The sequence below is a fragment of the Procambarus clarkii genome, chromosome 48, assembly GCF_040958095.1.
Source record: "Procambarus clarkii isolate CNS0578487 chromosome 48, FALCON_Pclarkii_2.0, whole genome shotgun sequence".
NCBI lineage: Eukaryota > Metazoa > Arthropoda > Malacostraca > Decapoda > Cambaridae > Procambarus > Procambarus clarkii.
Window position 1 is genome coordinate 8,498,572 of NC_091197.1, and position 11,994 is coordinate 8,510,565.

Below are 11,994 nucleotides of genomic sequence, written 5' to 3' on the forward strand. Positions count from 1 at the left end.
GTTCAGTCCAGTCTATTATTTATGAGAGAACCCAACTCCTTCATTGAGGCAGACCATAGATCACACAGCCAACTCTACGCAGTAGTTAGTGCAGGCGGCTCGCCCAGTTGACCCGACAGATTTCCAAGCAGGGCATTGGCAAATTTATCTAAACCTATCACCCGACGACTAGCAGCAATATAGAGACGGGCACCACGATAAGGAGAGATGTAGAAGTTTAAATGGACATGTAAATGTTTGAGGAATCTTGGTCCTGCGAGTTCAGTAACGTGTGGGTTACATCCTGGAGATTGTTGGTAAGTTTGCTCAATGACTGACTTGAAATAGGTGGAATAGTTTGCCATTCCACCCACATGTGACTTGCCGACAGTCAGTGGGATTCTGTACAGCATCCCATATAGTGCTGTTAAGTGCACTGAAGTTGTTCATTAAATTTTTTAGGTGTTCTACTTGTTTGATAGTTGCATTTTGTGTCAATGCTTGAATACTGCACTTCCATACAATACTGTATATCCAATATATATTGTATACAGTATAAAATATATTTAGTTAAGAGAAGTTGGGCAAATTTGTTTTATAAAAATTGACAAATGGTAATAAAAGGAATTTTTAAAACGATCAAATTTATATTAACAAATAAGATTCTCACAAAAGTGGCAAGACAGCTCAGATTATACACGATGCCTTCTGGCATCCTGTCACATGGTACTTTTGCAAAATTTTCTTTAGGCTATTAAGGTTGCTCAAGTTGTAGCAGAACCAGCCTCTGGAGTATTGGGTAAAGTAGTATTTGATGTAGCTGTCAAAGTGTTGGGGGAAGACGACAAGTGACAAGGTGATAAGAGCGTCAGAGGAGTGAGGGCGAGTCGTGTGCCGTGCAGGTCCAGTAACTCAACATGCGCCATGTCCACAGGCCTGCCCTCCACCACTACCTGCACACACACATGCACCATCATGTTAAACAAGCATTTAACAATTTATGAAACAAGATAATCGCTTCATCATCATCAGGTTTTGCCATTTTTAGTGGTTTTTTTGCTCATTAGTAAATTTTCTGTGCTTCATTAGTATGTCAAAGTTTAAATAAGCACATGCTAATTAAACCACCCAAAAAGCTTGAATTTTACTATGTTTAGATACAGTATCTAATTTGATAAATCTATTATTAATTACGCTTGTAATGGTAACAAATTTATTTGCATTTACTAAACAAATGTGTGTCTTCCCTTTAGGTCAGACTTGCCATTATTGTTAAATTGATAGCGTCAAAAGTGTAGTTGACCGGCACCACGGCATATCCCTACAGTGTTCTCTCATTCTTTACCTATTAAGAAGGACTTAAACTATGCTCAAGCTGATAACAGGTGAAGGTTGAACATAGTGAGACCATTATTGAAGAGAAACAATGGCTAATATACTGCACCAGATAAGAGAATAGCTAATATACAGTATCTAATAAGGGAAATATTTCCATTTCCAGGAATTAATAATGGGAAGAAATACTGTATTTTGTGGGCAGTGTGATAAAGCTGGCAATACGAGTCATTCATCATACACCATTGATACCCAGTCTGCTTTTTGATGAAATATTCAAAAGTATTTGAATACTTTTTTGTACTGTAACTGAGGATACTAAATTGAAATATCTTAACCATTATGTATAGGCTACAGCAACACGTTTCCAAGAAGTAGCAACGTTTCTAATAATTTGTAAGACCACAATGAAAGGTCAACAAATTTATAACAGGTTCTTTCTGGGTTTGACATCTCCAAAGTGATAAGTCAGACCAGAGTACATATATTGACCTTAAATTGTTCAGACATGCATGACCAAAAACTATTGCAGTATATTTCATCACGAATTACAAGAAGTGCTGGAACTACACCAGTTTTTAAGACCACATTGAAGATATATTATGCATGCCAAGTAAATCAGTGGGGACAAAGCCATTAAATAAGATCCTGTTTGCCTCCCCACCTCATGAAGAGAGAAATAGGGTAATGTATGTAGGTGGTTACTATATGGGTATGAGGTTAGGCATTTACTCACCATACCAAGAGGAGTAAAAAGACATGATAGTCTAAAAATGTATGTAGCTTTGTTCATTTGCACTCCATAACCTGCCAGAAAGTTAACTTTTTAAAACTACACTACACAGGATAAAATTTCTACAATCTTGATACAAAAATTCCTTGTGGGACAGAAGGTGCTTATTCTACTGTAATTGAGAAAAGTTAAAAAATGAAGTGAATTAATTATTTTATTAACACTAATGTTCCAATGACAAACGCATATTGGTTCTCCTACAGTAAACATTCTGGTGATGCTAAAACTGCGTCATCTGAATGCTGTTCATGAACATTCATATATTCATCACCTACTGTATTTAAAATTCAATATTGTTTTAGCATCTATTCTCTAGACAATTCATTTGCAAACATTGACAAATTTATGGTTATACAGCCAACAAATAAGTTAGAAAACTTTAAATGATTTAAAAAAAAAAATTGCAATCATCGAGTGGCCCGCAAGCTGCCCAGAATATTTACAGTCCGGAACATGCCAATAGACTGGACTGCAAACATTTTACCAGTCTAAATCACAAATGTAAAAGATTTCAATGCTGTGTCAGCCTGATCAAACTGTGTGTGAATAGGAAGTCAGCTAGCAACAGATGCAGTACATAGGAAATGGAGACGAGTACCCATGATGAGAGAACAGTGCTAGATTATACTTGGGAGTGCAGATACATCAGATTCTGGGAAGACTAATATTAAAACTGAGAAGTCTCGTGAAGCAAAATCTTGGATTTTACAGAACTTTTGAAGTAAAATTTAATCACCTAATGACCACTCAAATTTGAGACCTTTTTAAACAATGAAAAAATCTTTAACTTTGTCTTTGGAACACAAGACATGCAGGTAATTAACCTGGATGTGAGAAGCGAGACAAGAGGGAGCACCAAACTACAGATAAAGTTTGAGCGTGAACACTGAAGTGGAGGGTATTGTGGATCACTAAAGTAGACCCGGTGATAAGATACACTGAAGTCAATAACCTGGAAGTGGAGGGCGTGGTGAGGGTCGAAGTGTGGGGGGGTCCAGTAGGCTACAAAGCGGTCACCAGATGTCCTCCGAGCATACACCAACTGCTCCTGACTCTGCTCGTCACCTTTCACCCACAGCCGCAGACACTGTTGCTGCTCCTCTCTGAAATATCACAACGCCATTTTGAACAGTCACTACAATGTCTGAAAATTTTTCAGAGAATACATTAGAAAGCTTTAGCATAGTACAGTACAGTATATACATTCAGTACAGTATTTGGATATTCCAGGAGGGATACTTCCTTGCCTAATTCATTTTATTATGCATACATGTGTCAATGCCTGGCTTCAGAGACAAGCATGTTACGTGTAGACAAAGCTGTTTTGACCAACTTTTCCACATGGCTTTGGATAAACTGCAAAAGTCTAGGAGTGCTATTGGGAGCTGAATTCATAATTTCCCTGTGCTAATTAAATGCTATTAGATAATTTAAAACACATTAATAACACTGTTTATTACAGATTAGAAGGAAAACTGGGCGACTTATGAAACTATGGTATTCCCCCGTGTCTTGTCCTAATAACAGGGCCAAATACAGAATACTGGCCATAATGTTTTAGTCCCTCTTTTAAAAACAGTAATACTGTACAGTATTTTGTAGCAGTTGGGAGCAACTCGCTCTACTGCAGCTAATCATTGACCAATGCTATCTTGATAAATTTGTGTCAAGTGTTTTCTTGTGACATTCAGTGTTAAAATCAAAGGACTGCTTGTAACTGTTGTGGGGAGATAGGGTTATGCACGCGAGTGACTGCTGTAGTTGCTGCTGGAGTGACTACCCAGTTGACTAGTGTGAAGCTACAGCACTGTTGACAAGATACACCAAGATTTATCATAATTATCTAGAATTTAAATAATAAAATTGACATTTTTAATTAGCTGCATAATAATTATTGCAATTAATTATTAATTAACTGCAACATATTTCACATTAGTTATTTTGTTGATATTTATAACTTTGTATAGTGTAGATCCGACAACATTAATGTAACTAATTTTTTATGAATTTACATTATTCTAGGCTTTGATGGTCTAGAATTTATATGGTGTGCATTATCATAGTACAGATATTAATTTTGTGTACAATTATACTTCTGTATAACAGTTGCACAATTGATTATTTGTGTGATATTAAGCAGCATCAAGTTGGTCTGTCTGGTATAATCTTCTGTTTATTACTCTGATTAAATGTTTTTTATGCAAAACATACTGCCTGGAAGTATGGGGCAATCATCTTCATCCTTGTCTATGGCTTCTGATTATGTAATAATACCTCACTTGGTACGATGTGCTATAGTATAGTGCTGGGCACACATTATGCAAGATACATAATGAATAAGGAGGCATCATTCAAAATGTACTCATTACTATCTAGACTAGTTTCTAACATTTGAGCTTTCTCAAGTCCAGTATTTTACAAGTGGGTTTTAACCCGTGAACATTGCATCGATAAGTATACATCGTGGGTGCACATGTGGGAGGCAGTGCAGGGGGTTAAAAGTCCAACATTTCAATCAGGTATCTGATGAAAAATTAAGAAACTAAAATATGGTATTGGTGGGGATTTTTAGAGTAGATTATGGTACAGTATTTCAAAGGATACAGGCATTTAGCATTAACGGAGTCGGGTCCAGGTGGTAAATACTGTAGTTTTAAATGAAGTGGCATATGGCTCTCTCCTGATACCTGTTTTTTATACCATACTTTATGTATAAAAAAAAAACTTGCAGTATACAGCCCTCAACTAACATTAGAAATTTACCAATGACATTAAAATAGGGCTAAAATAAATTCTTAAAAACAAGACAATTTAAATAGACTTAAAAATACTGTACTGTAGATAAAAATTGGCAAAGAAATTTATTCCTTGCAAATATAGTTTCTTGAGCATAGAATAAAAGTAATGAGATACATGTGGGCAACAGTATTGGCTAAACTGGAATGTGAAAAAGACCTGGGAGTCATGATTAGTTGGAATCTTAAGCCATGAAATCAATTTATAAATGTGTAATGGTATTCTTATCTAGAAATACAGAATGAGCAGTTTCCTCTTTAATGTGTACAGAGAAGGATGACAGTTGATCGATTCCTCACTAAAGAATTTTGTTGACCCAGAAAAGCTGCAGCTGCTCCTAGCAAATAAACTTCCAAATGAAGGCGAAACCTAGTATGCAGACTCGATGCACGATAAATACATGGATAGCATATAAGCAAGGTGTAGACAATCTCTTACCTCTCCAATGGCCAAAAGATTGGTTTCCATAAACCACGCAATACTGCCCCCATCCCCGCATCCAAAGTAACTATTCTCACGGAAAACGAGAGCACAATACCTAGAGAAACTTTCTGTATGCATATCAACTAACCGGTTTAGTTGCTTAGAGGAAGCCGGTTGGAAAGGCCGATCACCCGACTGGCTGTGGTGCACCTTGTCTTCGTTATGTATTTGGAACCTCGTCGAATCATATCTGCTACCATTGGACATCATCCTCACTATATTAGAGTTGCCTGCATTTGTGCTTTCAGTAGTTGCATTATTATTGACAGGAGTGCGAGTGTGAGGAGTCTCTCGACTGGGATGGATGGTAGTGGCCAAGGTAGTAGAACCCTGAGTACTATGACCAGATGCTGGGTAACGAGTGTCACTTAAATTCCTAACATATCCACAGTTGGCATACATACAGGGAGGTAGGCTCAGGCTGGTGGGAGTGTGAACTGGGATATGATTGCATGCCATGTAGGGTAGGGGCACAGCTGGGCTGTTATGGTCAAGGTGGGGCGAGGAATCTCCGACAAACACAGAGTTGTTGAGAATTTCATCGCTACTGCCCCACACTGTGATGCGACAGTGCAATGGCTGACCTACCACAGTTACCTGTAAAATTGGGTAAAACAAAAGCAAATTAACTCCAAACTTGTAGGACAAAGTACATGTATGTTAAAATTAGAACAAACTCAAATCTATACAACCCATTATATTTCTTGCAAGATCCTACTTTCAAGCACTTTAAAAATTGCATTAAGGGACATATTTTAAACAAACATGGCACCTAATTGCTTTATCATTCTTAAACTTATTTCCACATTCAAACATCACAGTCATCCTAAGTAACACAAACACATCCCTCCAATATATACAAGTCTTTAATTTCAACTACTAACATTAATATTCTCAATTATATCACTGCAATTTTTTTATCCTTAGACAAAACTCTTCCTATACCGTATATCTCCTAAGAAGCATCGCTCAACAATCTTTTGTATGCACTTTGCCTAAAAATATTCCCTTCCCTCTAATTCACAAATACTAATGATAAAAATACCCCAATTCACACTAATAATCTCAATTTAATCAGTCATATCATATTTGTATCTTGATATGTATATTAATCTATACAGTACATGTAGTGCTCTCCTGCCATAGTAATACACAATTCATAATTAACATCACTAAAATGCACCATAAATAAGTTATAACCCATACTTGGTTTTCATTTATACTGTATCTAATATATAATTAACAGGGTCCATAAGAGAAATGAGATAATCTATGGACAAGAATCCCAGGATATCAAATACGATGTACCATGTTAAGGTCCATAGTAAATGGATGAGCAAGTTAATAGATGGGATCCAGCAACTGAAGCATGGACTAGGTTCAAGATGAAGTGCAGTGCAAGATGAAGTGCCAGACACAGAAGCAAGACTCACGGCACGTCTGAGAGCACAGCTGTATGAAGGTAGAGGATCCACCACATCGGAGTAGCGTGGGGGAGGAGTTACAGATGGTGCTGTAGTTCCCCCAGTAGGAAGCACACCCATGGCATCACCACCACGCAGGTGGACCATATTTACAGGTAGGGAGATTGACCTCCGGTGCACAGCTCTTTCATTGCTAAAAGATGCATACCTAATCATGTCTTGCCAAAGTATTGAAAGTACAATTTAAACGTTTTTAACATTTTAATAAATGATACACAGATAATTGATAATTTAAAGAAGGTTATTGGAGCCTGAAAAATACAGTAATCCAACAATTGGGTTAGAATCACAATCTTGTTTCAACTGCCCCATTGAAAATCAACCCAGAAAATAGATTCCATGGCCCAACAGGACCATATGTCTCATTCCTACAGAACAGAATACCATCTCCTATCCATTGGCGAGAAGAGAAGCATCACAAGCCACACCGAACAGCTCACAGGGTCTTCCTAACTCTACCTCAGAAAAGTGATTAAAAGAAAAAAACATGCAAATGACAGAAAATATTAATTTTCAAGATGTTCTCCAAAACGCAATAAAACTGCACCCAAATAAATTACCAGTACAGTAGATTACTTTGAAAAAATTCCAGCTCAAAAAATCCTGAAAAATAATGAAACTGGTTCAACTGTGTCATGGCCAAAAGGCTCCAGGACAAAAACATTTGGGGACATTTCTTTAAACCAGATGTGTGTGTTCACCTAGCAGTGAACAAGTGCCCGAGAGTTAGACAACTGTTGTGGGTTGTATCCTGGGGAAGGTAATTTATTGTCTTAGGATGACTTTGCAAGACTAAGAGGTTTCCTCTGTGTGATTGGAAAACCATATTATAAAATTAATTCTGTACTATGTAATATTGGTCATTATAGCCTCAACAATCATGAAGATACTGAAGTTGCCTATGAGTGGGAACTACAACAGCAGCCCCTCTCACTGGAGCCGTCTACACTGAAAACCATGCCTTAATCCGAGTCTACTCCCTTCTGACCTGAACGTCTTAAGCTGGGGCAGGACTGCTTTCTTTAGATCACCTGGTACACACTCATTAAATACTACCGATCATTAGCCAGGATTTACTCCTCAAATAAAATCAATGACCTTAGTAGATTCTCCTTCCACCACATGACACTGGAGTGATCTCCATCACTTTCTACATCATATATGTTGCAGGAGGAAACTATGACATCCCTTTTTACATCAAACTCATTGATTAGATATTCTCAATAGCTGGTTTTATCTAAAATATGATTGGACCTGGCATCATGAGCTGTCATTTATCTTCCTGTTTCAATCATTGGTTTCTAGAAGCATTTCTAAGGGGAAGATGATGAGAGACCTTCGTTATAGCATCCTAAATCACCAAACTCTGATGATTACCACGTCACCACTGTTTTGCCTTAGGCTACATCCATCATTATCCACAGTTCTCTCTCTCCTACTTATGGTAATCAGTGGTATCACCTGTAATGAATAAAATAAAATAAAGAAAACTAAAAAATAGCCGACATTGGGCTTTATCATTGAGTATACAGTAGGTGTAGACATGGGGTCACAAATTGTATTCTGGAAAAGAATGAAATGATGGCATTTTGCCTCATTGTTTCTGAATGCCGTCATGTTGACGCCCCAATGGTTGTAGCACCTGGGCTCCCACCAAGCCATGGTAATGATCAAGTGAGGAGTTAGACAGGGGAAGGATGTAAGAATTTAAATGTTAGCATTTTAATATTTAGTACAAACTGAAGCTCACCTGGTATCATGGGATGGAGTACATCTGAGCAGTTGGAAGAGCCGAAGATGGAGACCCCAGATGTGACAACACAGGAACATGTATGCCAGAACCATGCTACTCAGCACGAAGGCAATCACACCCGTTACGATGTTGTTCTGACTGTCCACGAGTGTGACTGGTTTGACTACGGGTGCTCCATGCCAGGGCATCAAAACCCCAATTCCAGGAGTGTTATGGGGCATGAAGACTCTCAATATCAGTTGTTACGTCACAGTCAATCGTACTGCTAAAGTTCCCTTATAAATCAGGCTCGATATAAATACAAGACAGCATACATTGTGGTTAGAATGAAATAATTTGTGATAGGATGACACTTATGTTATACTAGTGCATGTAGTGAACTCTCACTACTCAATGTGATCAATTAGAATGCAAAAGTGTTTCCTGACATGAGAGGAACTTCCCCTTCCCCTACTGTGACCCAATGCTTTTCCACTTCTCTGGTCACACATCCTTTAATAAAATATTCTAAATCTGGTTCATACGTGTTTCATCTGTAACTGGCATCCTGGATCTCTCTGAACTCGTGATTACTGTGAAAGAGGTGCTACATAGCCTTTTGTGCTTACCACTTCTGATAATTACTTACACCATTTCTGTTCCTACTGTCACCCACGAACCCCATTCCCCTTCAGTTCCGTCACGCACGAACCCCCACCTTCACCTACAACCCCCCCCCCCCTTCAGTCCCATCACCCCACAAACCCTTCCCTTCTCAGTCCCTACAGTGATCGAACAAACCCCCCCCCAGTCCCTACAGTGAACGAACCCCCCCCCCCAGTCTGATTTACCTGAGGGCCACTAATTCTAGTGGCCTCGACGAGGACAGGAAGCCGGCGGCTTGTCGAAGGTCTCCCCCATTTGCCTTTTGATCTTTTCCAGATATATTTTGAAATTCAGCACTGTTTTAACATTACCGGCTTCAGCGGGTAGGCGGTTCCATGGGTTAATAACCCCGTGGGTGAAAAAAAAAATCTGTTCTCAGTCCTACATTGTGGCTTTTTGAGCTTGAAACCGTTGCTTCTTGTATGCGTAACATCTGACCTTCTGAAGAAAATATCCTGATCAACATCCTCTAACTTGTTCAGTATTTTAAAAATTTCAATGAGATCCGCCCTGTCATGCCTGGTTTGCAGTGTTGTTAGCCCTGTGGCCTTCAAGCATTCCTGATGCGAGAGATGGCTAAGAATACAAGAATGAAGGTAACTGCAGAAGGCATATTGGCCCATACGAGGCAGCTCCTATTTATAACCATCCAATCCCATTCATACGTGTCCAACCTACTCTTGAAACAATCTAGGGACCCCACCTCCACGAACTACGCCACGTGGCAACTGGTTTCACAAATCAACAACCCTGTTTCCTAACCAGTATTTACCCAGGTCTTTCCGAAATCTAAACGTATCCAGTTTATACCCATTATTACGTGTTCTATCTTGTGTTGATACTTTTAATACTCTATTAATATCCCCTTTGTTATGTCCATTCATCCACTTGTAAACCTCTGTCATGTCACCCCTCACTCTTCGCCTTTCCAGTGAATGCAATTTAAGCTTTGTTAATCTTTCTTCATAAGGACAACGAACCCCCCTCCCTCACCAGGTTTCAGGTTTTCCTGAATTTCAATTCAGGAAATTGGAATTTCGAACCTGGAACTGGGATCCCTTTCGCAATCCGACTTTGCGACTCAACACTATCTACACGTTTCTTGTAACTATCATCACTACCCAGCCTCAAAACCTTACATTTGTCAGCATTTAACTGCATCTGCCAATCTTTTGACCATTTCAAAACCTTATTTAGATCGCCTTGAAGTGATAGTCTTTTTTCGTGTTTATTTCCCTCCCGATTTTTGTTTCATCTGCAAATTTGCAAGTGTTGCTGCTCTAACCTGAATCTAATCATTTATATATATTATAAATAACAGAGGTCCCAGGACAGAGCCTTAAGGCACCCCGCATTTTCCCCAGTCTGACTTAACCCCATTTATACTGTTTCCTTTGGTATAGCCATCCAACTTAATAGAGCACCCCCAATACCATGAGCCTCTATCTTTTTAATCAGTCTTTCATGTGGCACTGTATCAAATGCTTTGCTAAAGTCAAGGTACACAACATCGTAAACCTTACCACTATCAATTGCCTCAACTACGAGGGAATAAAATGATAAATTTGTTAAACTATGAACGGCCATTTGTAAATCCATGTCGTGACTCATTTTCAATTTCAAATTTTTATTCATTTAAGCTTTAGAATAACTTGTTGCCCGGTGTTGCACCTTCTCTAGAACAGCTATGTTCTCCTGAAAATGAGGTCTCCATGCTTGAATACAGTAATCTAGGTGGAGGCGCATTAGAGATTAATACAGTTGGACCATTAGTTTTGTTAGCTTTTCTAACTGCTGCACCCACCTGTTGTGCAACTTCTAACGAATGGTGGATCTCTACTCCAAGGTCCTTCCCTCCTCTCGTCGTCTCCCCCCTACAGTGAACAAAACCCGTCATCTTTTGCCTACTGTGAACAAAGTATGATTTTGTCACTAAAGGTAACTGAAGGAGCAGTACTAGAAAGTGGGTGTTACAGGCTCTGGAGCGACCATGGGTGCTACCGTGGTGGGGAACTATTAAGAATACAATTAACTAGTCTAGTGTACCAGCAACACTCGACAATTATGTGGGAGGCTCAGGTACTTGTACCAGTACTAATATTAAGGGTGGCTCAAAAGACATTAACGAGGCATTTAATGAGATGTAGACCTTAAGTACAGTGCCGCCCTGTCTCTATAACACTTTATTGATTCCTTACAACCGTTAAACCTCTTCAACCCTTCCTGTAGCGTTGATCCATAATTATCAAGATTTATTACTGATGAGAAGAGTTACAATTTGGAGGGCATATAATGCTTACCGGGTGGGAGTATTAACTAGAACGGTCCTCGCCGCCCGACACCACCCCGCTAACTGCTGGCCGAACTACCCGCTGGTGGAGGTGGTTCACGCCGCTAGCAAATATTGTACAAATAATCGCCAACAGAACCTAAACACCTAACCTATGCCTATATATCCACAATATGCTAATATATTATTATATTAATTTCTATTTGAGAAAATTCCTGTTTTGAATGAACAGCATGTTAAAATTTATGAATGCGTTTGTGGGGTCGACCGCTGGATGGAATGGACTTGAATCGCGGACGGGTTGGTTAACAGTTATAAATCACAGACACCTCCAAAAGCTATACAGATATGAACATAATAAATTATCTAACTAGTTACATACCCATTGTAGTTACAATGTTACTGTAACTAACTAGTTACAAACATACAACAAATA

General features: G+C 38.9%; 1 protein-coding gene across 3 annotated transcripts; it reads right to left on the reverse strand.

Moving 5' to 3' along the window:
- Window positions 1-606: 606 nt before the first annotated feature.
- On the reverse strand, window positions 607-11,679 carry LOC123764657 (uncharacterized). Of its 3 annotated transcripts, none has more exons than XM_069302557.1 (6): window positions 11,569-11,679; window positions 8,621-8,898; window positions 6,820-7,003; window positions 5,475-5,983; window positions 3,060-3,210; window positions 607-932 (listed from the first exon to the last, which is right to left on the reverse strand). In XM_069302557.1, the coding sequence occupies exons 2-6, from the start codon at window positions 8,842-8,844 to the stop codon at window positions 744-746; spliced, it is 1,257 nt and encodes a 418-aa protein (XP_069158658.1). In that variant the 5' UTR covers window positions 8,845-8,898; window positions 11,569-11,679; the 3' UTR covers window positions 607-743. The 3 variants fall into 3 exon arrangements, with proteins under 3 accessions (XP_069158658.1, XP_069158660.1, XP_045608588.1); XM_069302559.1 differs by having other exon boundaries at window positions 8,621-8,888; window positions 11,569-11,660; XM_045752632.2 differs by having other exon boundaries at window positions 8,621-8,885; window positions 11,569-11,638.
- Window positions 11,680-11,994: the final 315 nt, after the last annotated feature.